Source organism: Molossus molossus, unplaced genomic scaffold, assembly GCF_014108415.1.
Source record: "Molossus molossus isolate mMolMol1 unplaced genomic scaffold, mMolMol1.p scaffold_m16_p_19, whole genome shotgun sequence".
NCBI lineage: Eukaryota > Metazoa > Chordata > Mammalia > Chiroptera > Molossidae > Molossus > Molossus molossus.
The window spans coordinates 48,066,624-48,091,188 of record NW_023425354.1 but is presented as its reverse complement, the minus strand read 5'-3'; the positions used below and the strand labels follow the sequence as shown (position 1 = coordinate 48,091,188).

Genomic DNA, 24,565 nt, shown 5'->3' with positions numbered 1-24,565 from the left:
CTGCTTACTGACCCTGAAACCCCCTTGAGGCCTGCTCCCACCCAACATCCCAGTCAGGGCTTTGTGCCAACACCTGCTGAATGCCCGGAGGCTGCCAAGAGGAAGGGCCTGTGTTTCTCCCAGCCAGGGATTACCCAAAGGAGGAAGCCCGCCTCCCAGGTAAATGAGGCCACTTCTGCTGGACCTTGGGCAGAGAACTCACTTTTTTGCTTAGCAGTTTGCCTTTCCACTCTCTGCTCACACCTTGGGGGTCAGAGGCATGTGGGTCCCCACTCCCAAGTCTGTGTGTTGCCCTGGAATTCCAGGTGTTCTGCACCCCACTCCCCAATGCCCAGACCAGGGCTCTTGGCTACCCTGAGAAGGTCCCCTAAACCCCAATAAGAAGAGCAACCATGACTTATTCTCTTTAATTTCCACTTATCAACATTTTGTCATAATAATAATAAAAATAATATCTGTTTTAAAAATCCACAGGGAATTTTCAGGGAGGAGTTGTCTTGGTCTCTCAGCCCTCACATTCGGGAACTCCTGGCCAAGTCCCAGTCTCTCTGGTCTCCAGCCCCTCTTAGTGCCTGAGAGGGGTACCGGAACCCATCCTCACCCAGAGTATAGTAAACACAGTGTCCCAGGGGGTTGTGGCCAGGGTGGGGAGTCAGAAGATAAATGAGGGTGTCAGAGATCAGGGGTTCTGGAGCTAGTGAGGTGGAGGATCAGAGATGGGGGAAGGGGTTGTCAGAGATGAATGAGAATATTTGTGTGCCATGGAAAACACGTGAACAAGCCCTGGCAGCCTACCCAGGGAGAGGCAAGTCTGAAGGGAGGAGCAGCTCAGGGTGGGGCAGAGGGGACTGGGGTGCTCAGAGAGTTGTTGTGGGGAGCCAGCGGCCTGGGAAAACCGCAGTGAGACCAGGGCCCCTCAGTGAACTTGGAAGAGTCCAAAGTAGGTAAGGAAAGGGGCAGCCTTGAGTTGGGCCCAGGGGAGGGTGCGGATCCGTAGGGAGGACCCTGGCCGCAGGGGTAACAGCCCGGATACATGGCAGAGACGGAGCTGGGACCCAAGGGAACTCGCAGCGGTGGCAGAGAACTCTTCCAGGCATCGCAGGGCCAGGGTGTCATCCACCAGCAAGTCCAGCTTCAGGTAGACAGCCTTTCCCTCATCAAAGTGCACCTGGGGGCAGGGAGCGAGTGGCCGAGTCCAGGCCTCTGCTTGCCCTCATCTCAATTTCACATTTCCTTAGAGACCCAGATATCCTCTCCAGCCCAGACCCCAAACTACCCCACCCCACCTTTAGCTTGCCCCCACCCTCGAAACCAAACCCTTCTCCCTCAGTTCCTGCTTTACCCATGGAGCCAGGTGAGGCTTACCTGACAGTACAGGTAGTAGAGCCCAGCTCGTGTGACTATAAATCCCCCGCTCTGGCGATCATAGCGCAGTGGGTTGGAGCTGTTGATTTTGGCCTCCTCCCAGCCACTCACCGTCCCGTCTACACCTGAATGTGGATGTTCAAAGGTAGGGGAAAGTCCCTTCACAACACTTTCATACATTCCTGAGACACCCTTTGAGTTTATAAACCTTTAAGGCCCTTGTTACCCAGAAGATACATAGATGACCCAGGTCAAGGGAGGTCCCATGGCCTATGGAGCCCATAGGGTAATGGGAAGTTATGTAAAGAAATCAACATATGTGACCAGAGCCACACAGCAAACTGTCACCAGCCACTTCTGGGGAGAAGAATAGGACTGAAGGAGAAGTGTGGGGGCTTTTATATGTGTATAGTGTTTGCCTCTTTTACTTTGAGAATGTATACATACATTACTTGAATCACATGTTACTTGGATTATTAAAATTAAAAAACAAAAAATTAAAAAATTAAAAAACAAAATGAGCCCGGCTGGTGTGGCTCAACAGTTGAGCGTCAACCCATGCACCAAGAAGTCGCCAGTTCGATTCTGGGTCATGGCACATGCCCAGGATGTGGGCCCTATCCCCAAAGGGGGGCATGCAGGAGGCGGCCAGTGGATGTTCTCTCTCACTGATGTCTTTATCTCTCTCCTTCTCCCTTTCTCTTTCTCTTAAATCAATAAAGAAAAATTATTTTTAAAATGATACGAATTGTGAAAATATTATGCTAAGTGCTTTCAGACATAAAGGACAACATAGCATATGATTTCAATGAAATGTCCAAACAAATATAAAGAGACAGAAAGTATATTAGTGGTTACTTAGAGCTAGTGGGGGGAGGGATCAGAGAAAAGGGATAATGGCTAACGGGTACAGGCTTTCTTTTTGAGGGGATGAAAATGTTCTAAAATTACTGTAGTGATGGTTGCTCAACTGTATACATATAATAAAAACACATTTAATCATACACTTTAAATGGGTGAATTGTATGGTATATGAGAACAGCTTTGTCTCAATAAAGCCATTACCAAAAAAATCTAGAGCTAGGATAATAGGAAATTGCAAATAAGATAAATAATAAAATGATACAGCAGGACCTCAAGTGGCTTCCCAGGTCCTCCACCACCACCACCCCATCTGTCTCCGCAATCTAATTTCACACACTCTTCCAATTCACAAGACTCCGCCCACTGTGGCCTTCTTTCTGTTCCTACTGAGAACTAAGTTCCTGGTCTCTGCCAGGCTTTGTACTATTCTTCCCTCTTCTAGAACACTCTGCCCTGCCTGGCATCTTCTGTCAATCAAGTCTCAACTCATCTGAGAGGCCTTTCCAGGCTACCCAGTTTAAAATAGCCAGACCCTTGCCCGGCTGGTATAGCTCAGTGGTTGAGCATCAAGCCATGCACCACGAGGTCACTGGTTTTATTCCCAGTCAGGGCACATGCCCAGGATGTAGGTCAAATCCCCAGTGGGGGGCATGCAGGAGGCGGCCAATCAATGTTCTCTCTCGTTGATGTTTCTATCTCTCTCTCCCTCTCCCTTCTTCTCTCTCTAAAACCAATAAAAGAAAAAGAAAAATATATATATTAAAATAAAATAAAATAGCCAGACCCAGCCCTGCCTCCATTAATATCTTCACCACAACACCATTTCTTTAAAAAAAACTTTTTTTCCTGACTGGGAATTGAACCCTCAACTTCCTGGTGCATGGGTCAACGCTCAACCACTGAGCCACACTGGCTGGGCACAACACTGTTTCTTTCAAAGCAGTCACCAACATGGGAAATCATCTGGTTTATTTATATATGTGACAGTTTGGGGTCTGACTCCCTTAAAAGGGCAGGAACAATGATCCTATTCACCACTGTATCCTTGTACCGGGACCTTGGGCTGCTCTGAGTGAGTGCCCAGCAGACACTAGGAAGATAGGGGGAAGGAGGTAAACATGCCCAACAGTTCTCTGTTTGGGTCCACAGGCTGCTCTCCTGGACCTCACTGGCTGATCTCTGCAGCCTCAGCAGCTGCCTTCCTTAACTCCTCATGCTCTACCAGTCCCAGGGCCCCATCCTTATTACTTTCTCAAGGAAAATGTAATGCTCTCCGGGTATTTTCATCCTCACCTATGGGCTACTGGGGCCTTTACCATGCAGACTCAAATCTGAGCCTCCAGCCCTCCCCTTTCTCACCCTGCTAACTATGGCCATCTGAATAGCCCCAGGCACCTCAAACTCATCTTAACCAAAACTGAGCTTGTCCCCCAACCCAAATTTGCTTTACTGTCTGTATTTTACATTTGGCTCATGTTCCTACCTCCTACCAGGTACCGTGTCTCCCTTTTCTTCACCAACGTTATTCCCCCATCATTACCAGTTCCTAGCAACTCTGCCACTTAACTCTGACCCACCTCCCTCCAGTCTGGCACCTGCCACTTCTCACTGAGAGTCCAGTACATAAGCACATTCTAGCTGGGTCCAAATCCCAGCTCTACCACTTAGTATAGTCATGACCTCAGACAAGTTAAGTAAGCTTCATCTATAAAATGACCAAAATATCTTCCTTAAAACCATTGTGAAGATGAGATGAGATTGAACACAATAAGCATTAGCTAAGATTCAGGTAGTATTCTTTATCACTAAAAGGATTAAACCTTTCCTTGATCCACATCACCCTCCACCTACTAGCCCATTTCTCTGCTCCTGTTAAGAGAAACTTCTGGAAAAGGCTGTCACTATCTCCAATTCCTATTTCAGGCTTTCTCTTAACCCAATACACGCTGGCTTCCATCCTAACTATGCCACAGAAACTGCCCTTGTCAAGGTCACCAGTTGACTTTTGATATTAGCAAACCCAGCAGTCATTTCTCTGTTCTCATCTCATGTGACCTCTCAGCTGCATTCAACACAGACAGCCACATCCTTCTTGAAACCAAGTATTATCTTAGGTTCTATAACACTACGCTCCATGGCTTTCTTCCCCCTCTCTGGCCACTTCTCAGTCTCTGCTGGGTTCTCCTCCTCTGCTCCACTTTTGGATGTCCAGGAGCCTCAGGGCTTCGCTCGTGGGGCCCTTCTTTCCACTGGTTCTCATCCAGTCCTATAGCTAGCTTTAAATACCATCCATATGGCCCTGGCTGGCTCAGTGGCTATAACATCAGCCCATTGACCAAAGAGTTGCAGGTTCGATTCCGGTCAAGGGCATGTACCTCGGTTACGGTTCGTCCCCGGTCCTGGTCGGGGTAGTGCGGGGAGGCAACTGGTTGATGTGTCTCTCTCACATTGATGTTTCTTTCTTTCTCCCTCTCTGTCTCTGTCTCTTTCTCTCTCTCCCTCCCTCCCACTCTATCTGAAGAAAAATGGAAAAATATCCTTGGGTGAGGATTAAAACATAAATAAATAAATAAATAAATAAATAAATAAATAAATAAATAAATAAATAAATACCATCCATATGGCAATGACTCCTGACTTTATTAGTCCTGACCTAGCCTTGTCTACTATGTCCAGCCATCTATTTGTGGAACTCAAATTTTATTATGATCTATCCACTTGTTTATTATTAGATCTCAAATGTAACTGTTAATCTACATCCCTCTCAACCTATTTCTTCCCTGGTTAACCCCATTTTAGCAAATGGCATCATTACTCCCAAAGATGCCTAACTGAAAAATCCAGAGGTTATTTCTGAGTCCTCCCTTACCTTTATCCTATATATCCAACTGACAAATAAGCCCTATCTTCAAGCCATATGCTGAATCTACTCACTTCTCTCCATCTCAGCTACCAACCTCCTAGACCAAGTCACCTTCATGTCTTGCCTCCTGGCCTGTCACATGGAAGGGCATTCCAGGTCAGGGAAAAGTATGTGAAATGTCCAGAAGAGGCACATTGATGGGAAAGGGGAGTCAGCCCAACAAGTGTGGAGCATGCATAAGGATGTGCAGGAAAAAGAGGTTGAGACCATGAGAGCCTGGAAGCCAGGCAGGGAAGGAGTGGACTAATAGGGGTTGGGAGAGTCTGGAATGGGGACAGTAGGGAGACAGAGTAGGGGTGGGAGAATCTGGAATGGGGACAGAATAGGGGTGGGAGGGTCTGGAATGGGGACAGTAGGCAGACAGAGTAGGAGTGGCAGAGTCTGGAATGGGGACAGAATAGGGGTGGGAGAGTCTGGAATGGGGAAAGGATTTGAGACTGGGTTTGAGGTTCTGATGTCATGGTCGTGAGGTGGGGGTAGGTTAGGGATGGAAAAGAAGAGCAGAGACAAGAAGCATTTTGAGAAAAATGATCAGAGTATATGGAGGGGGAAGAAGAGAAAAAAAAATCAAAGGTGCTTCTTGGAGAAGAGTGATGACTAAGGAGGAGCTAGGCTGCTGGTTTGGTGGGGGAATCTGCCTAGGTTCTGGAAGGGGAAGCAGTCCTCCTGGGGTTCCATGCCTTGGTCACAAAGTCAAAATTTGGGAGCTGAGAGAACTGAACCCTGAGGACTTTCCCAAACTGGTTTCTGGGGTTCTGAAGCTGAAGGCAGGGATGGGGGTGGTCAAGGTTTTGAGGGGCCCCCTTTCTAGGAGGCCAGTTCTGTAGGTGTTAGGGAAAAGCTCAGAGGTGGGGATAGGGTCTTACCCGCTTGTGCTCTGTCCTGTCCAGGCTGTGGGTGAACTGTAAGACACAGGAAAGGGTTGGTGAGACCTGCCCTGTCCCTCTGCCTTTCCTCCTCCCTGGGCATGGGTCACCCATCACCCACCTTCATAGTGGGCTGCAATTGCTCTGCGAGCCCGTGTTTTCCGGCCTCTAGGTGCTGAGAATCAAGAAAAGACAGATAGGTAAAGCAGCCCCCCCACACGTCTGGGGAGCCAGGAGCTACTCCCCCAGTCCCAGTTCCCTCTAAGAACCCTGGCATCCTCATTCTTGTCCAAACTTCTGGCCTCAGAACCTTGGGCCTTGTTTTGCTACATAAGTAGATTGACTATATAATTTATCATCCAAATTGGGTTGCTTCTGAGAGCAAAAGGGATGCTATTAAAAATCACACTGAGATAACCGGTGTAAGCCAGGACAGTCTCCCACAAACCTGAATATATGGTCACATGGTTATCCCATTCACAAGTCTCTGCTTATTGGGATCCAGGTCTCTGACTCCCCCACTTTGTCTATATCATGACCCTGAACCCCCCTTTTTCTTTGTCTCAGTTTCTCCATCCATAAGTGAGGATAATGTTTTTTTGCTCTGCCCACTTCATATGGCTGTTATGAACAAAAGCTATAATGAATCCAGAAGCCACCATAGACCAGCCACTATGATTGTTCCTAAGGTTGAAATAAAGAGATGCTTACTACTTCTTCGGGGCCGAACCAGTTGTTTCAAGAAAGGCACATGATCCTGGCTCTCCTCTGACTGGGGATTCAGTTCCTATGGGAATTAAGGGCAGGGCTAAATCAGAGTCTCACCAGGGATTCCCAGAGATATAAACTGAGTTGAGAGAGGCCATTAGGAGAGGCACAGACAAGCACAGAGGTCTTGGGAAGGGATGGAGCCCTCAGCCAAGAGTGGCTGAGGCCAAGGGCAGGCAAGTTCCTGGGGTCAGGTCTCAGCTCTCACCCCTTCCAGAGACCAACCATACTTCCCCACCCCACAACCAGCACAGACTCTGCAAGCAATTGGCACATTGCACACACGCCCATTCAGAGTGCACAGTGGGTACACACCCTACACACACAACCAGTGTCCCTCTTCCACAGCAGGCTACCATACCTCACACCTCCACTTCACCCTCAGCCAATAATGCTTTTATTCAGGTAACACAAATCCAGCACAAACCCCTTACACACAGTTGTCATTCTCTCTTTCTCATGTACCCACGAATGGCTGACACAGCCAGGGCACTCCCTGCATCCTCAGCTCACACACATTTCCCATGCCCAGCAGCCTGCAATCTGCACTCTCAACCACTCACCAGAGGGTCCTGGTCCTCTTCTGCCACCAGCTCCCCCTGGGAAGGCTCCTGATGGGAAGGAGGTAGTGTCACCCTGTCCTTCTCCACCTGACATCTCCCGCTCCACCCATCTTCCTGGCCCCTTGCCCTTAGCCCACCCAGCCTCATAAACTGCTCTGTAGACTTTGCTCCTCATCTACCCAGGGAGGGGTGTGCAGCAGGGCCTCACCTGGGCAGATGACGATGCCCGGCTCCCCAGGCTGACCACGGCCAGCAGGAGGCCAAGGCAGGCCAGCGCCAGGCCCAGGCCCAGCATGAGTGGGGCCAGCAAGGCGGTGCCTGGCTCCCCGCTGAGCCCCCTTCGCCTCAGGCTCCTACGGGCAGCCATGGGGGCGGGGGCTATGCCTGCCTCACCGCTCCCCCATCCCGGGACCCGAGGGATCAGGGGAGGGGGAGCCGGCGGGAGGATCGGGCTGGGGAGAGGGAGGGGCAAGGGAAACCAGGCGGGAGGGCGGGGATGAGGACAGGAAGCCGGACACTGTTTGTGTGATTAAACTCGGAGGGCTATTCACGGAGCGGAGTGCATGCCTCCTGGAGTGTAAAAGCAGGGGTGATGTTTGTGTGAGTGTGCAGCCAGCCACGATGGGGTGTGAGGGCTCTTCACGCCCACGGCCAGAGAGGAGTGAAGACAAAAATGAGCAGAAACTCCACTCAGGTCCGTGTGCTGGTGGTCACGCACTCAGGTCCGTGTGCTGTGGTCATGCAACGCCTGCAACTCCCGCCATCTGGTCCTGCCAGTTACAAGCCAGGAGACCTGGCCAGAGCGGTCTGCGTTAGGGCCAACTGGTAGTGTGTGGGTTCTTAACTTCCTACAGGAAAGATTTCACAATACAAGTCCAGGTGATTATGAGGGTAACAAATAAGAGTTTAGCATAGAAGAGGCAACAGTAGAGCCTTAGGCTGGGCTGCTTTGGTTCTTTAAAAATTTTATTGGAAAGAAATGAGCAGAGGCCAGGTGGCTTTAGGTCACTGGAAAGTCAGAGAAAAGGGGGCCTTAGAGATAGGGTCAAGGGGTTTGCCCAGGAGGAGCTGCTGCTTCCCATTGCTCCCCTGATTGCAAATCTTAGGAGGTACAGGCCTGTGGGGGAAGAAGAGGGGAAAGGAAAAGGCACGTGGGCTGGGTCCTTTGTCCTAAGGGCTCTTATCTCTCTCTTGCAGGCTGGAATTTTAGGAGGTCTCAGGGGAGGGTTTCAGCAGATTATTCAACAGTTTTCCATGTGTGCCCTTTCAGGGTTATGGTCTCTCCTGATTGGTCAGCGACAGGGCAGGGGGTCATTAGTCATTGAAGGTGGTCCTGGCATTGCCCACCTGATTTTGCTGCTTTTCTGGGCCTGGAGCTGAAATACAACTGAGGCCTAGATGTTATCTCTGCCGAGGTGACCTTCTGTATCTGGCTGTAAGTGCCCAGCTCATTTGTTCAACTGTCTCAGTTGCCCCATTCTACTTGCCAAGGAATTTTCCTAGCTTCTTACTATCCTATCTCATTCCACCCTCAAGACTTCCATCTCTGAAATCTTTTAGGGATAATGAGAAAGGAGGGTCTGTCTTTTTTTTTTTTTATCCTCACCCGAGGACATTTTTTCATTTTTTGTTCAGATAGAGTGGGAGGAAGAGAGAGAGAGAGAGAGAGAGAGAGAGAGAGAGAGAGAAACATCGACGTGAAAGTGACACTTCGAGTGGTTGCCACCCGCACGACCCAACCAGGGCCGGGGACAAACCGCAACCGAGACACATGCCCCTAGCACGGGCCGAACCCAGGTCTCTCCGGACCGCAGGCCAAAGCTCTAACCACTGAGCAACAGGCCAGGGCAGGAGGGTCTATCTTCAGTAACTGCATCCTGCTGACAAGTGATGTGTTTCCTGCCTGCGTATGATATGGATGTCTCTCCCTGCCTGATCTAAGGGAGACAAGGGGATGGGATTTGACTGGAATAGAGAGGCTGTTAGCTGATTCTTCCAACGTAAGGATGGGCTGGAATCCCTGAAGCATCACCATTTGATATGGAATTGTTGTGTACTAGAGGTGACAAATTTGACAAGGTTAAAGAGGCATGGCCTAAAAATAAGAAGGGAAATTATAGTAACTAAAGGTCTGAGGAGAGGTAAGAAGCAAGTGATAGAGGGAGGGAACAACTTTACAGTGTCCCAGATTAAATTGGTGGAGGGGCTTCCCTGGATGAAGATGTGTCACCTGTTTGACCTTTTGTTCATTATATTTAATTCAAAGTAGGCTAAGGGGTACATTGTAAGATTTCCCTTCTGAAGCAGCTTCTTTCTGCCTGAATTTCTTGGGCTAGAAAGGGATAGTAGTTTGAAGGTGGCAAACATTTGGTCCCTTCAGTCCTGTCTTTTAAATAATAAAGGTTTACATTCCAGAAGTGAAGTTGGTAGATTGCTCCATATTTCATTGACTCAACTATGTAGTCTTGAAAATAAGTCAGTTCTATCCTGCCTGTGTGGATCAGTGGATTGAGCATCCTCCCATGGACTGAGAGGTCCTGGTTTGATTCCAGGTTAGGGCACATACCCGGGTTTCTGGCTCAATCCCTGGTAGGGGGTGTGCAGGAGACAGCAGATCTATGTTTCTATCTCTCTCTCTAAAAGAAATCTGTAAAAACATATTAAAAGGAAAGAAAGAAAATAAGTCAATTCAGTTAAATTGTTGAGTCTCACATCAGGAGGTGGTGATGCAGATGGGCTTCCAGAGTGAGAACTATATTATGTAAATAAGCAATCAGGTATTTACTAAGGGGTATGCCTATGAAAACAGAAGAAAAAACACACACACAAAGGTTACCCTGGCCAGTGTGGCCCAGTGTGGCTCAGGTGGTTGAGTGTCAACCCATGCACCAGAGATTGGGAGGTCGCAGGTTCAATTCCTGGTCAGGGCACATGCCTGGGTTTTGGGCTCAGTCCCCAGTAGAGGGCGTGCAGGAGGCAGCCAATCTATGAATTTCTCTCATTGATGTTTCTCCCTCTCCCTTCCTCTCTCTCTCTCAAACAAACAAACAAAATCAATAAAAGCATATTTTTAAAATAAAAAACCCACAAAGGTTAATGAACACAGCAAATCTGTGTTTCTTAGTCTGTAATGAAAACAAGCTGTGATAATCTGATAAATCCTCCTTATCTGCAGTTTAAATATCTCCAGTGATGTCATCAGGTGCTTAGGTAAATTCTATATGGCTTACATTGATTGCCATATAATTTTCTTTCTCTTTCTCTCTTTCTCTCTCTCTCTCTTTTTTTCTTTTAACCCTCACTTGAGGATATATATTTTTTTCCACTTATTTTTTTAGAGTGGAAGGGAGGGAGGGAGAGAAACATCAATGTGAGAGAGACATGTCATTTGGCTGAGGATGGAACCTGCAACCCAGGTATGTGCCCTTGACCAGGAACCGAACCCATGACCTTTTGGTCCTTAGGCCAAGTCCTAATGCTGAGCCAAACTGTCCAGGGCTGCATCAGTAGTTGTCAATAATTCCAAATCAAGGGATAGGAGGAAAAAAATAAAACATTAGTTTGAAATAAAACTAGAAAAATTCAGGATTCAATTCAGATTGTAGGTGAAAAATAAAACTTTAACTAGAGTCTAATAATATCCACAACTGTGTATTATAGATTCTATTGAGACACAATTTTTCTTCCTAAAATCACCCTCATTTTTATCAAAGAGGGCCAAATCAAGACTATTTATTGCATTAAGTCCAGTTTCAATTTAGCCTGATTATTTGCATAAACACAAGAATAGTAATTAATTATATAGGCTTTTTTTTTTTGGTAGGTGCCCCTAGCAGGAACTGCACCTGGGACTCTCTGGTCCGCAGGCCCGCTCCAACCGCTGAGCCAAACCGGCCAGGGGTATGTAGGCTTTCTTAAATCTGCTTTGCTGGAACCTCCAGACTGATTTTTAATTAGCCCCACAGGGTGAAGAAGCCAAACCACACAGTTGCCATCAGGCTTTGCTTGCAATTTCTATAAATTTGGATAAATTTCTCAAGTTCTTGAGGTCCCCAAAGTGTCTTGAGGTATTTCTTTGCCACCTCCCAGGAACTTCATTCCTTACCTGGAAAGATGACTATGAACCATGTAAATAAGCAAGGTACCAGGTCATTTTTCCAAGGGCTTTTAATTTTTTTTTTAATTTTATTGATTTTAGAGAAAGAGGAAGTAAGAGGGAGAGAGAGAGAGAACATCGACTGGCCACCTCCTGCATGCCCCTCACTGGGGATCGGGCCCACAACCTGGGCATGAGTCCCGACCGGGAATCGAACTGGTGACCTCTTGGTGCATGGGTCGACGCTCAACCACCAAGCCACACCAGCCGGACCCAAGGGGCTTTTATTGGCTCCAAAGCCAGTCTTCATTCCTTAAAACTTTCTGGTGACACACAGAGTCTAGGCATGTCTCTCCCTCTCTCTCTCTCTTTTTTTAATGTTTTTTCTTTATTGATTTTTAGAGAGAGAGAAAAGGAGAGATAGAAACATCAGTGAGAGAGAGAACATCAATTGGCTGCCTCCTGCATGCTGCCCCACACTGGGGATTTGGCCCACAACCTGTGTGTGTGCCCTGACCGAGAATCGAACTGGCGACCTCTTGATGCATGGGTCGATTGATGCTCAACCACTGAGCCACACCGGCCCGGCAGTCTCTCTGTCTCTCTCTGTCTCTTTATCTCTTCCTCCCTCTCTCTCTCTTTATCTCTCTCTCTATTTTATATCCTCACCTGAGGATACTTTTCCATTGATTTTCAGATAGAGTGGTAGAGTGGGAAGGAGGGAGGGAGAGTAGGGAGGAGAGAGAAACATCGATGTGAGAGAAACACATTGATTGGTTGCCTCCCACATGACCCCAACCAGGGCCAGTGATTGAGCCTTCGAAACCAAGGTATGTGCCCTTGACCGGAATCAAACTTGAGACTCTTTGGTCTGTGGGTGGACGCTCTAACTGCTGAGCCAAACCCAAACCGACCAGGGCTAGGTATGTCTCCTTTGATCATGACATTCCAGTCAAGGTCTTGGTTAATGAAACCACAAGTGGAAACTGGTTCTATGTGTCCTATTAGTAAAAAGAACAGATTATTATTGGATTTATGCAAATAAACATATCACCACGAGAATAATACTCATTAAGAGTTGCCAAATTCTGGAGGGATTAGGTAGGGAGAAAAATACAAATGCTTCAATACTGTTTATGAGGGCATAATTTACCAAATTGCTTTAGGGGAAACAAGTTTCCTTATATCTGGAAAACAAAAATATTTAAAAATCAGTAATATTTTGAACAAAGTCATAAGAATAATAATTATCCTCAGTTCATTTAGTCCCATATAACCAATTTTGGTTTGTTCTGATTATTTGCCAGTATTTTCATGAACCTGCCCTGGCCGGTTTGGCTCAGCGGTTAGAGCTTCGGCCCGCGGTCCAGAGAGACCCAGGTTTGGTTCCCGCTAAGGGCACATACCTTGGTTGCAGTTTGTCCCCAACCCTGGATGGGGTCGTGTGGGTGGCAACCACTCGATGTGTCTCTCTCACATCAATGTTTCTCTCTCTCTCTTCCTCCCTCTCTCCCTCCTGCTCTATCTAAAGATAAATGCAAAAATGTCCTTGGGTGAGAATAAAAAAAAAAAAAGGTTATTCTTTAGAGTTCTATAAATTTTCATCTACCTCAAAAATATGACCTGTCTAGAAACCTATGAATTAGAGTAAGTCAGAGTCCTTTTCATGGGTCTTTCTAAAGGTGTAATATATTTGCAAATGCATCAGAGTAAAACAATGACTGTAAATGATAAAACTTAAAATGACATGGTTATAGACCAGATTATAATGCAATTGATAAAGAACTTTGCTTTTCTGTAAGATATAACATTCTAAGATAACAGTTTCTTGGTAAATAATAATTACTATGAAATGACATAAAAGAACAGTACAAAGATCACACTTTTATTTTATTTATTAATTACTTTTAGATAGCGTGGAAGGGAGAGAGAGAAAAAAACATCAATGTGAGAGAGACACATAAATTGACTGCCTCCCACATGACCCCAACCTGGGCTGGGGATCTTACCTGCAACCCAAGTACATACCCTTGACCAGGAATCGAACCCGTGACCCTTCAGTCCACAGGCTGACACTAACCTTTGAGCCAAACTGACCAGGGCAACACCCACACTTTTTTTTTTCTTTATTGATTTTAGAGAGAGTGGAAGGGAGAGGTAGAGAGAGATAGAAACATCGATGAGAACCCTGGCTGGTTTGGTTCAGCGATTAGAGCTTTGGCCCGCGGACCAGAGAGTCCTGGGTTTGGTTCCTGCCAAGGGCGTGTACCTCAGTTGCAGTTTGCCTCGGCCCCAGGTGGGGTTTTGTGGTTGGCAACCACTCGATGTGTCTCTTTCACATCAATGTTTTTCTCTCTCTCTTCCTCTCTCTCCCTCCCGCTCTATCTGAAGATAGATGCAAAAATGTCCTTGGGTGAGGATTATAAAAACAAAAACAAAACATTGATGAGAGAGAACATCAATTGGCTGCCTCCTGCATACCCCCCACTGGGGATTGAGCCCACAACCTGGGCATGTGCCCTGACCAGGAATCAAACCAGTGACCTCTTGATACTCACCTGTCAATACTCAACCACTGAGCTACACCGGCCGGGCAAAGCTCACACTTTTAGATTCAACACACAATTACAATATATAAAGAACAAATAGTCCAGCCGGTGCGTGGATCAGTGGTTGAGCATCGACCCATGCACCAAGAGGTCACCAGTTTGATTCCTGGTCAGGGCACATGCCCAGGTTGTGGGCTCAATCCCCAGTGGGGGGCATGCAGGAGGCAGCCAATCGATGTTCTCTCTTATCGATGTTTTTCTCTCTCTCTACCTCTCCCTTCCTTTCTCTCTAAACTCAATAAAGAAAAAAAAAATTTTTTTTAAAGAACAAATAAACCCTGGCCAGTTTGGTTCAGTGGTTGGAGCATCAGCCTGCGAACCAGAGAGTCCCAGGTTTGGTTTCCGTTAGGGGCACATACCAAAAATAAATAAATAAATAAATAAATAAATAAATAAATAAATAAATAAATCAGAAAACACTTTCTTCAAAAAAATTAAAAAATAATAAAAGAACAAATAATATATGAGATTTTATTTTATTCTTATTTATTTATTTTTCCTCACCTGAGGATATTTTTCCATTGCTTCTTAGCTAGAGTGAAAGGGAGGGAGGCGAGAGAGAGAGAGAGAGAGATGTGAGAGAGACACATCGATTGGCCGCCTCTTGCTCTACCCCACCTGGGCCAGGGATTGAACCCAATACCCTTCGGTCCTCAGGCCAATGCTCTAACCACTGGGAAACTGGCCAGGACAATATGTGAGATTTTAAAATGCTGCACATGGCTCACTGGAATTGTGCATTGAGTACTGGAAACAATTCATAAATGCCTCAATGCAATGTGTGGACCACAAACAACCAGAGTACCCTGCCCAACACCCTCACAGGGCACCATCCCCCTTGGCTTGTCTGGTGCCACTGACAGGACACCTGATACCCCTGGGGGCTCCCTGTTTGAACTTGGCTCTGAGTCTTTGCAAGTTCCTTCCTAAGGCAGGATGAAATTTCTAGAAAATCAATTTTAATAAAAATATATGAATACAAATAGAACATAGTTATTATTTTATTTGGGAAAACTTCTCATGTAATTTCAAGCATATCAAAATAGGCCTACTTAGTTCAAAAACTTCTCTTTTATAAGGAGAGAGAACAAATCCTTGAGGCATTCCAGGGACATATTGGAATAACTCAAAGTAATTTCTCGGTTAAAAAAGGTCTCTTAAATTTTAAACTTTGGGAAGGTTGTCAAACAAACTTAACCAAAAGATCATAACATAAACTTTCTCTTTTTTTTTTATCTGGGTAAAACAAACACATATTTTATGGTTCTAACTCTAAAAGATGTCAATCAAACGTAAACCTGTTTTGGGAAAAAGGAAAAACATCTGTAACAAAAATAAATTAATAAAAAAACAAACAAAACATAAACCTATTTTAATATCAAATATTTTGCCCAGACCACAGGATCCTGCTTAATCTATGTAAGTATTTAATTTCTTTAGGCCAATAAAATATTACACCCTAGCCCTGACCGGTGTGGTTCAGTTGGTAGGAGTGTCATCACACACACCAAAAGGTCTCAGGTTTTTGGTTTTTTTGTTTTTAATCCTTACCTGAGGATATTTTTCCATTTATCTTCAGATAGAGCAGAAGGGAGGGAGGAAGAGAGAGAGAAAAACATCGATGTGAGAGAGACACACTGATTGGTTGCCTCCCGCATGACCCCAATAGGGACGAAAGGAACCACAACTGAGGTACGTGCCCTTGGCCAGAATCGAACCCAGGACTCTAGTTCATGGACCGACACTCTAACTTCTGAGCCAAACAGGACAGGGCAAAAGGCCTCAGGTTTGATTCCAGGTCAGGGCACATACTTAGGTTGTGGGTTCGATCCACAGCCTGGGTTGCGGCATGTTTCTTCCCCTCTCTGTGAAAATGGCCCTTGGCCCTGGCCAGTTTGGCTCAGTGGTTGAGCATCAGCCTGTGGACCAGAGAGTCCCGGGTTCACTTCCCGCTAGGGGCACATACCACACACACAAAAATAATAAAAATAAAAATCAGTGAAAATGTCCTCGGGGGAGGAACTCCCTAGATATGCCATCAGGATGCAGAAAACACGCCACATATAATACACAGACAAACATATCACATAAAGACCATACACATAATCCAAATTACTAATTTTTGTAGACAAGGCACAATATATATTTTTTGTCTTTGATAACTTTTTTAAAAAAATCTTTATTGTTGAATGTAAAATGTATTACAGATGTTCCACATTTTTCCCCCATTGACCCCCTCCTCCCCACTCCCGCCCCCTGCCCGCCTTTTCCCACACTATTGTCTGTGTCCATTGGTTAGGCATATAAGTTCTTTGGTTTATTTCTCCCCCCCCCCCAACCCCTTTCCCTTTAAGGTTTGTCAGTCTAGCAATGAATTTGTACTTCTTAATCTCTTCACCTTTTTGACCCATTCCCCCAACCCCTCTCCCATCTGGCAACCAACAAAATGTTCTCTGTATCTATGAGAATGTTTCTGTTCTACCTGTTCATTTTGTTTGTAGATTCCATTGTTGATAGATATGTATTCATTAACATTTTGTTTGTTCATATATTTTATCTTTTTCTTCAAAAAGACCCTTCATCATTTCATATAATAATGGTTTGGTGGTGATAAACTCCTTTAACTTTTTCTTGTCTGGAAAACTCTTTATATGGCCATCGATTCTAAATGACAACTTTGCAGGATAGAGTAATCTTGGTTGTAGGTTCTTGCTTTTCATCACTCTGAATATTTCTTGCCACTCCCTTCTGGCCTGCAAAGTTTCTTTTGAGAAATCAGCTGACAACCTTATGGGAACTCCCTTGTAGGTAACTAGCTGCCTTTCTCTTGCTGCTTTTAAGATTCTTTCTTTGTCTTGAACCTTTTGCATTTTGATGATGATGTGTCTTGGTGTAGGCCTCTTGGGGTTCATCTTGTTTGGGACTCTCTGTGCTTCCTGGACTTGTATGTCTGTTTCCTTCACCAAGTTAGGAAAGTTTTCTGCCATTATTGTTTCAAACAGGTTTTCGATTTCTTGTTCTCTCTCCTCTCCTTCTGGCACCCCCAAGATGCGAATGTTGGCACGCTTGAAGTTGTCCCAGGGGCTCCTTACACTATCCTCATTTTTCGGGATTCTTTTTCCTTTTTGCTGTTCTGATTGGGCGTTTTTTGCTTCCTTATATTCCAAATCAATGGTTTGCTTCTTGGATTTACGTACTCTGTTATTGAATCTGTGTAAATTATTCTTTATTTCAGTTAATGCCTCCTTCAATTCTGACTGTGCATCCATAATTTCTGACTGGTCCTTTTTAATGCTCTTGAGGCCCTCACTAAGTTCATTGAGCATCCTTATAAGCAGTATTTGGAACTCAGCATCTGTTAGGTTGCTTATCTCCATTTCGCTTAATTCTTTTCTTGGGGTTTTGTTCTGTTCTTTCATTTGGGACTTGTTTCTTTGTCTCCTCATTTTGGCTGCCTTCCTGTGTTTGTTTCTGTGTATTACTTAACAAGAGGTATGGGGCTAGCTGAGACCAGATGCTGCTCGTTTGAAAGAATTTAGGAAAAACCTCAAGCAGGATCCAAGACAGGCCAATCCAATGGTTAAGCAAGTGGCAACAGCTTGGGTGGGCCTGAAAGTTGGGTGGGGTGGGGCGGGGCCTCAGGGAGTCACCAGGGCGGGGCTACCAGTGTGAGCCAGGTTGCTGGAGTCCCAGATATGGTGGCTGTCTGCTGCCCCAGGGAAGGGCTCACCAAAGGAACAAAGGCCTCTGACAGCACCTTTGTCCCTGAGAAAGCCCCCTCTCCAGCCCTTGCTCCAGTGCCAAACAGCTCAGTTCTTCTTTGTATGTCTCTGGCACCCCTTGAGCTGACTCCCCTCCAAGCTTAGAGGGAGAGAGTCCGATAAGTCCGTGCACGGGCCCTTTAAGAAGCTGCCTGGGGCTCCAGCCACTTCAGCTTCCCTGAGCCTCAGTTCCTGTTGGTTTTTCCAGCCAGAAGTTATGGGGACTTCTCTCCTGGCACTGGAACCCTGAGTGGGGCACCTGGTGTGGGACGGGGACCCCTCAGTCCTCAGGAAGGACCTTCCCAGCCGCGGGAGCCTCCTGATTTTTATCCGCCACACGTGGGTGTGGGACCAGACCATCTCGCCACCAGCCCCTCCTACCAGTGTGGATGTGGCTGCTGCTTTATTTATTTATTTATTTATTTTATTTTTTTTATCCTCACCCGAGGATATTTTCCCATTTCTTGTACAGATAGAGTGGGAGGGAGAGAGAGAGAGAAACATCGACATAAAGGGACACATCGAGTGGCTGCCACCCGCACGACCAACCAAGGCCGGGGACAAACTGCAACCGAAGTACGTGCCCTTAGCGGGAACCGAACCCCGGATCTCTCCGGACCGCAGGCCGACGCGCCAACCGCTGAGCCAAACCGGCCAGGGCGTGGCTGCTGCTTTAATTCCGTAGTTGTAGGACTTCCATTCAGCTTGTTTTCAGGTGGTTTTGAATGATGGTTGTTCTGTAGTTTAGTTGTAACTTTGATGTGGTTGTAGGAGGACGCGATACCGCGTTTACCTACGCCGCCATCTTGACCGGAAGTCTGTCTTTGGTAACTTTTAAGAAAAGAAGGGACTATCAGGCAGGGGCAACTTCAGTCGCTTAAAGTTGTAAAGTGGCACTTTTTTTTTCTGTAGTTACCTCAGCCTTGTTTATATTCCTAATTACCCAGCTGGAAGACCTGTTGAGACTCAATGATAGAACTCAAATAGACACCTCTCCAAACAGGACATACAAATGGCCAAAGAGAGCCCTGGCCGGTTTGGCTCAGCAGTTAGAGCGTCGGCCTGCAGACCAGAGAGACCTGGGTTCGGCCTGCTAATGGCACGTACCTCAGTTACAGCTTGGCCCCGGCCCTGGTTTGGTCGCGCGGGTGGCAAGCACTCGATGTGTCCCTTTCACGTCGATGTTTTTCTCTCTCCCTCCCACTCTATCTGAACAAAAAATGGAACAATGTCCTCGGGTGAGGATATAAAAAAAAAGGCCAAGAGACATACGAAAAAATGTTCGATGTCACTAATCATCAGAGAGATGCAAATAAAAATGACTATGAGGTATGACCTCACACCTGTCAGAATGGCCGCCATCAACAAATCATCAAACAACAAGTGTTGGTGAGGGTGTGGAGAAAAGGGGACTCTAGTGCACTGCTGGTGGGAATGCAGACTGGTGCAGCCACTATAGAAAACACTGTGGTGTTACCTCAAAAAGTTAAAAATTGAACTGCCATTTGGCCCAGTGATCCCACTTCTAGGAATATATCCTAAGAAGCCTGAAACACCAATCAGAAAGAATATATGTACTCCGATGTTCATAGCAGCACTATTCACAATTGCTAAGATCTGGAAGCAGCCCAAGTGTCCATCAGTAGATGAGTGGATAAAAGGTGTGGTACATGTACACAATGGAACATTATGCAGCTGTAAGAAAGAAAGATCTCATATCCTTTGAGAAGACATGGAGGGACCTCGAGAGTATTATGCTAAGTGAAATAAGCCAATCAGAGAAAGACAAATATCACATGATCTCACTTATTTGTGGAACATAATGAACAAAAAAAGCTGATGAACAAAACAGACCCAGAGGCATAGAAAGGAGTATGGTTCAGACTGATAAACCTCAGAAAGGTGGGGGCGGGGAGTGAGATAAACCAAAGAATTTATATGCATGTATGTCTAACCAATAGACATAGAAAACAACGCTTGTGGGGGAGGTTCTACGGGGGGAAGGGGAGGAGAAACATCTGTAACAAAAATTAATTAATGAAAACAAACAAACAGAAAGATAGACCTCAAAGGCCAATCAATGAGCTGTGGAAACAAAGAAAATCTCAGCTCCAATCTAAGAATTAAGCAACAGGAGAGAGCCAAGACCAGGCTGCCTTGGCTCCCCAGAAATGTTATGGGAAAGCCGTGACTGCACAGCCCCCTCACCCCTGCCCTATCCCGGACCTCAGGGATGGGGGTGGATGTGGAGGAGCTGGGTGGCAGATCCGGATGGAAGAAAGAGGGGCAAGGGAAACCGACCAGGGCGGGGAGCAGGACGGGAAGCCGGACGCAGTTAGTGCGCTGAAACTCGGAGCGGGCGGGGCGTTGCGCACGGAGGAGAGCGCGGCGCCTCCCGGTTTCAGCTCGCAGCGAGCCCCTGCGAAGAGGCGCACACCGCCCGCGAGTGTTAAAGCAGGGGCGATGCTTGTGTGCAAGTGACCGGCCAGAGAGAGGGAGTGAAGGCAGAAATGAGCAGAAACTCCACCCAGGTCAGGGTGCGGGTGATCATGCCACGAGACCCCTGCAACTCCTTCGATCTAGCCTTGCTCAAGCAGAATGATTCATTTAGGGCTCCCATTCCAAGGCAATTAGGCAGTGTGTGGCTGGGCTTATTATTCCCTCCGTCAACATGGTGAAGGTCAAGGCACATTTGGATTTTACCCACAGCACCTAAAGATAGTACTTTCCTGCAAGTAACCGGGAAATGTCATTAACATGGGTCGTGTTTTCACTTCTTTCAGCAAATCAGTTAATAGTTGATTTCAACTTCAGCATCCCGAAGCTAGGTTGAACAAACTTCTCTAAGAATGCCAGATTCCTCCTCACCACCACCCCAAGCCCCAGCCAGTGTGTTCTCCAAAGGCACTTATCTGGAAACACAAGGGCCACTTCAGCTAATAATAGGGCTTACCTGAGCTCAAGGTGGAGCTACATGAGCTCTATACATGAATTTTGTAAAAACTGGACACTTTTTGCCATGGAAACACTTTTGTAGACAGTAAGGCCCTCACAAGTTCATTTAACCTGTATTGTTCACTTCTGCACATTTGCAGTGAGAAGTATTAGAAAACAATTCTGGCCTAGCCGGTGTGGCTCATTGGGTGAGCATCATCCCATGCACCAAGAGGTTACCAGTTCGAGTCCTGGTTAAGGCACATGCCCAGGTTGTGGACCCAATCCCCAGTGGGGAGCATGCAGTAGTCAACCAGTTGATGTTCTCTCTCATTGATGTTTCTCTCTCTCTCCCTTCCTCTCTCTCTAAAATCAATAAAGAAAAAAAAATTAAAAAAGAAAACAATTCTGGTCCTGGCCAGTTTGGCTCAGCAGTTAGAGCGTCAGCCTGCGTGTGGTCCAGAGAGACCCAGGTTCGGTTCCTGCTAAGGGCGCATACCTTGGTTGCAGTTTGTCCCCGGCCTTGGTTGGTCATGCAGGTGGCAGCCACTCGATGTGTCCCTTTCATGTCGATGTTTCTCTCTCTCTCTCCCTCCCACTCTATCTGAACAAAAAATGGAAAAATGTCCTCGGGTGAGGATCAAAAAAAAAAAAAGAAAACAATTCTGTTACAAGAGACAGTTTAATAATAGGTTAAAGTAGTGGTTCTGAATGATGTGGAAGCCTCCTGCCCTGTGCCCCTACACTCCTCTCTTGCTGGTTCCCTTTCTTTTCTGGAACCTGCTGAACTTTTCCTGCTTCGGGGTCTCAAGAACCTGTAATTCCCTGTACTTGGAGCAATCAGACCACCCTCCACCCCCTAACCCCCACCCCAGCTGAAGTCACTTTTTTTTTATCCTCACCTGAGGACATTTTTCCATTTTTTGTTCAGATAGAGTGGGAGGGAGAGAGAGGGAGAGAGAGAAACATTGACATGAAAGGGACACATTGAGTGGCTGTCTCCTGCAGAGCCCAATCAGGGCTGGGGACAAACTGCAACCAAGGTATGTGCCCTTAGCGGGAACCGAACCCGGGTCTCTCTGGACCGCGGGATGACACTTTAACCACTGAGCCAAACTGGCCAGGGCTGAAGTCACTTTTGAAGTAGAGTTTGAGTCTGGCGCCTTAGACCACTCGACCATCCTGACACATTGAAATCATTTTTGAGAGTTTTTCAGATTATCTTTTGTAATTAGGATCTTAACTGCTCTTATTCTCTGTTCTGGTACCCTTTATTTCTTTCTTGGTTATCACAATTTATAATGACCTATTTGATTATTATCTACCCATCTACATTGTAAGATATAAAATTACACATTTATTGGTTTATGTGCTTATTGTCTGTCTCTAGAATGTAAACTCTATGGTGACATTATTTATTACTATATTCCCTGCACCTTGTCAAATGTTGGCTCTCCAAATAGCACTAGAACAACCTGTTGATAAGACAGTTTATTACTTATCCCTTAACAGCCTGACAGTATGTTGTAGGGAGATGGGCAAGGCCATATTTATGGAGACTTTGAAATCTGGCTTAAGACAGGTCTTTCCATCACTATGCTATACACTTCAAACTAATACAAAGTAATACTACTGAATGTAAACTGTCACTGAAAACAAAAAAGACAGGTCTTTCCATGCAGTGGTGGAAGTGGGGATTGTTTAGGGTTGCTTAGGGGTCATAGTGTAATCATTTAGAGTGAACAGAGAAAAATAAAGATTTTGAGGTGAAGGCTTCAGTCTTACGGTACAAGCTGTCAATGATTCTGTTCAAGAGCTGGTGGGTCTTTCAGGAAGTTTCTGGAATAAGCAATAAAATTAACTTTCAACATTCATCTTAAATGTGAAAGTCTCAGAATAATAGTTATGCCAATGAAGACAGTGGAATAGTCATGTTAATATCGATTAAGTTGTGTGAGTGTACATAGGTTTCAGTTCTTAATCTACCGCAGTGCCTTGGACATAACAGGTGTTTAATAAACATTTGTTGGTTGATTGAACTGAAAGCTCCAAGGGGACAGGGACATGTCTTTTCCTCTGTTTATACTCCATGCCTAGTGCAGTGTCTGGAAAACAAGAAGCATTCAATAAAATATTTTTTACAAAGCCACTTTTATTTATTTACTTTTCAATAAGTTTTAATCCTTGCGAGGAACAGCATTACATGGATTCTGTGTCCATGGCCTTAGCAGGAAGGTTACTTAAGAATTGGGCATGAGCCCTGGCCGGTTTGGCTCAGCAGTTAGAGCGTCGGCCCGCAGTCCAGAGAGACCCGGGTTCAGTTACAGCTAAGGGCACATACCTCGGTTGCGGTTTGTCCCCGGCCCCGGTTGGGGTTATGTAGGTGGCAGCCACTTGATGTGTCCCTTTCACATCGATGTTTCTCTCTTTCTTCTCTCTTCCTCTCTCTCCCTCCCACTCTATCTGAACAAAGATGGAAAAATGTCCTCGGGTGAGGATAAAAAAAAAAAAAAAGAATTGGGCATGAGCCCTGGCTGGTTTGGCTCAGTGGTTAGAGCATTGGCCTGTGGTCCAGAGAGACCCAGGTTCGGTTCCCACTAAGGGCATGTACCTTGGTTGCAGTTTGTCCCCGGCCCTGGTTGGTCATGCGGGTGACAGCCACTCAATGTGTCCCTTTCACACCGATGTTTCTCTCTCTCTCCCTCCCACTCTATCTGAACAAAAAATGGAAAAATGCCCTCAGGTGAGGATAAAAAAGAAAAAAAGAAAAAAGAAAAGAATTTGGCATGAACCATGCCACTATTTCCTTGAGCATGTTATGTTTCTCCTGGTTTTGTTCAGTTTGCCACCAGGAGTCACTGTATTGTTCTTTCCCTTGTATACATTAGTATATCTCTTGCCTAGATAGAATACAGTTTCATCTCAACAATAAACACTCTAAATTTTAAGAAGAGTTTTGTGTCCCTCTAGTTCCAGAGACCCTGTTTATAGCCAGCAAAAATGGCCTTGAACCCAACATTCCAAACATATTTGTCATTTAAAATATATATATATATGTTTTTATTGCCCAGCTGGTGTGGCTCAGTGGTTGAGTGTCGACCCATGCACCAAGAGGTCACTGGTTCAGTTCCTGGTCAGGGCACATGCCCAGGTTGTGGGCCAAGCCCCAGTTGGGGGCATGCAGGAGGCGACCAATTGATGTTCTCTCTCATTGATGTTTCTATCTCTCTCTCCCTCTCCCTTCCTCTCTGTCTAAAAATAAATAAAGAAAAAAGTTTAAAATATATATGTTTTTATTGATTTTTTTTAGAGACAGAAACATCAATTGGCTGCTCATGCCCTCTATAGGGGATTGAGCCTGCAATCCAGGCATGTGCCCTGACCAGGAATTGGAGAGGAACCTCTCAGTCCATGGGACAACACTCAATCCACTGAGCCACACCAGCCAGGTCAAATTTGTTGTTTTCTATTTCCAGTTCCCAGTAGGCCTCCACAGACTCCAAGATGGCAGTAAGAGCTCAATAAATATTTCTTGAATGAATGAATGGACTAATGGATTATAGTGCATGGGCATTTGATGTAGGGAAAAAGAAGACGCACAGGAGACTGGTGAAAAGCCCAGAAGGGCCCTGGCCAGTGTGGTTCAGTGGTTATGTTGTAAGCGGTGGAAGGGCACCAGGTGTTAGACTGATGGGGTCAGACTGGGCCTGGGTTCAGCAACCTCAATACTTGAGTTCTGGCTAGGAGAGAATTTAAAGCCCAGAACATTTATTTAGAAAATGACAGAGTTAGAAGAAGTAATCTGTAGAAGAAATG

At 45.9% G+C, this 24,565-nt stretch overlaps 1 protein-coding gene across 1 annotated transcript; it reads right to left on the bottom strand.

The window, feature by feature from the left end:
- Nucleotides 1–400: 400 nt before the first annotated feature.
- On the bottom strand, nucleotides 401–7,805 carry TNFSF12 (TNF superfamily member 12). Its single transcript, XM_036269372.1, has 7 exons — nucleotides 7,558–7,805; nucleotides 7,350–7,397; nucleotides 6,730–6,805; nucleotides 6,140–6,193; nucleotides 6,019–6,054; nucleotides 1,366–1,490; nucleotides 401–1,168 (listed from the first exon to the last, which is right to left on the bottom strand). Exons 1-7 carry the CDS (start codon nucleotides 7,714–7,716, stop codon nucleotides 917–919), a joined length of 750 nt encoding a protein of 249 aa, XP_036125265.1. The 5' UTR covers nucleotides 7,717–7,805; the 3' UTR covers nucleotides 401–916.
- Nucleotides 7,806–24,565: the final 16,760 nt, after the last annotated feature.

Bases quoted from the DNA above. Each gene is read 5' to 3' on its own strand.
- TNFSF12 (XM_036269372.1), bottom strand. From the start codon at position 7,716: ATGGCTGCCCGTAGGAGCCTGAGGCGAAGGGGGCTCAGCGGGGAGCCA. The intron at 6,194-6,729 runs GTAAGCATCTCT...CTTGATTCTCAG, and splicing joins GGTTCGGCCCCGAAGAAGTA to CACCTAGAGGCCGGAAAACA. The intron at 6,055-6,139 runs GTGGGTGATGGG...TGTGTCTTACAG, and splicing joins AATTGCAGCCCACTATGAAG to TTCACCCACAGCCTGGACAG.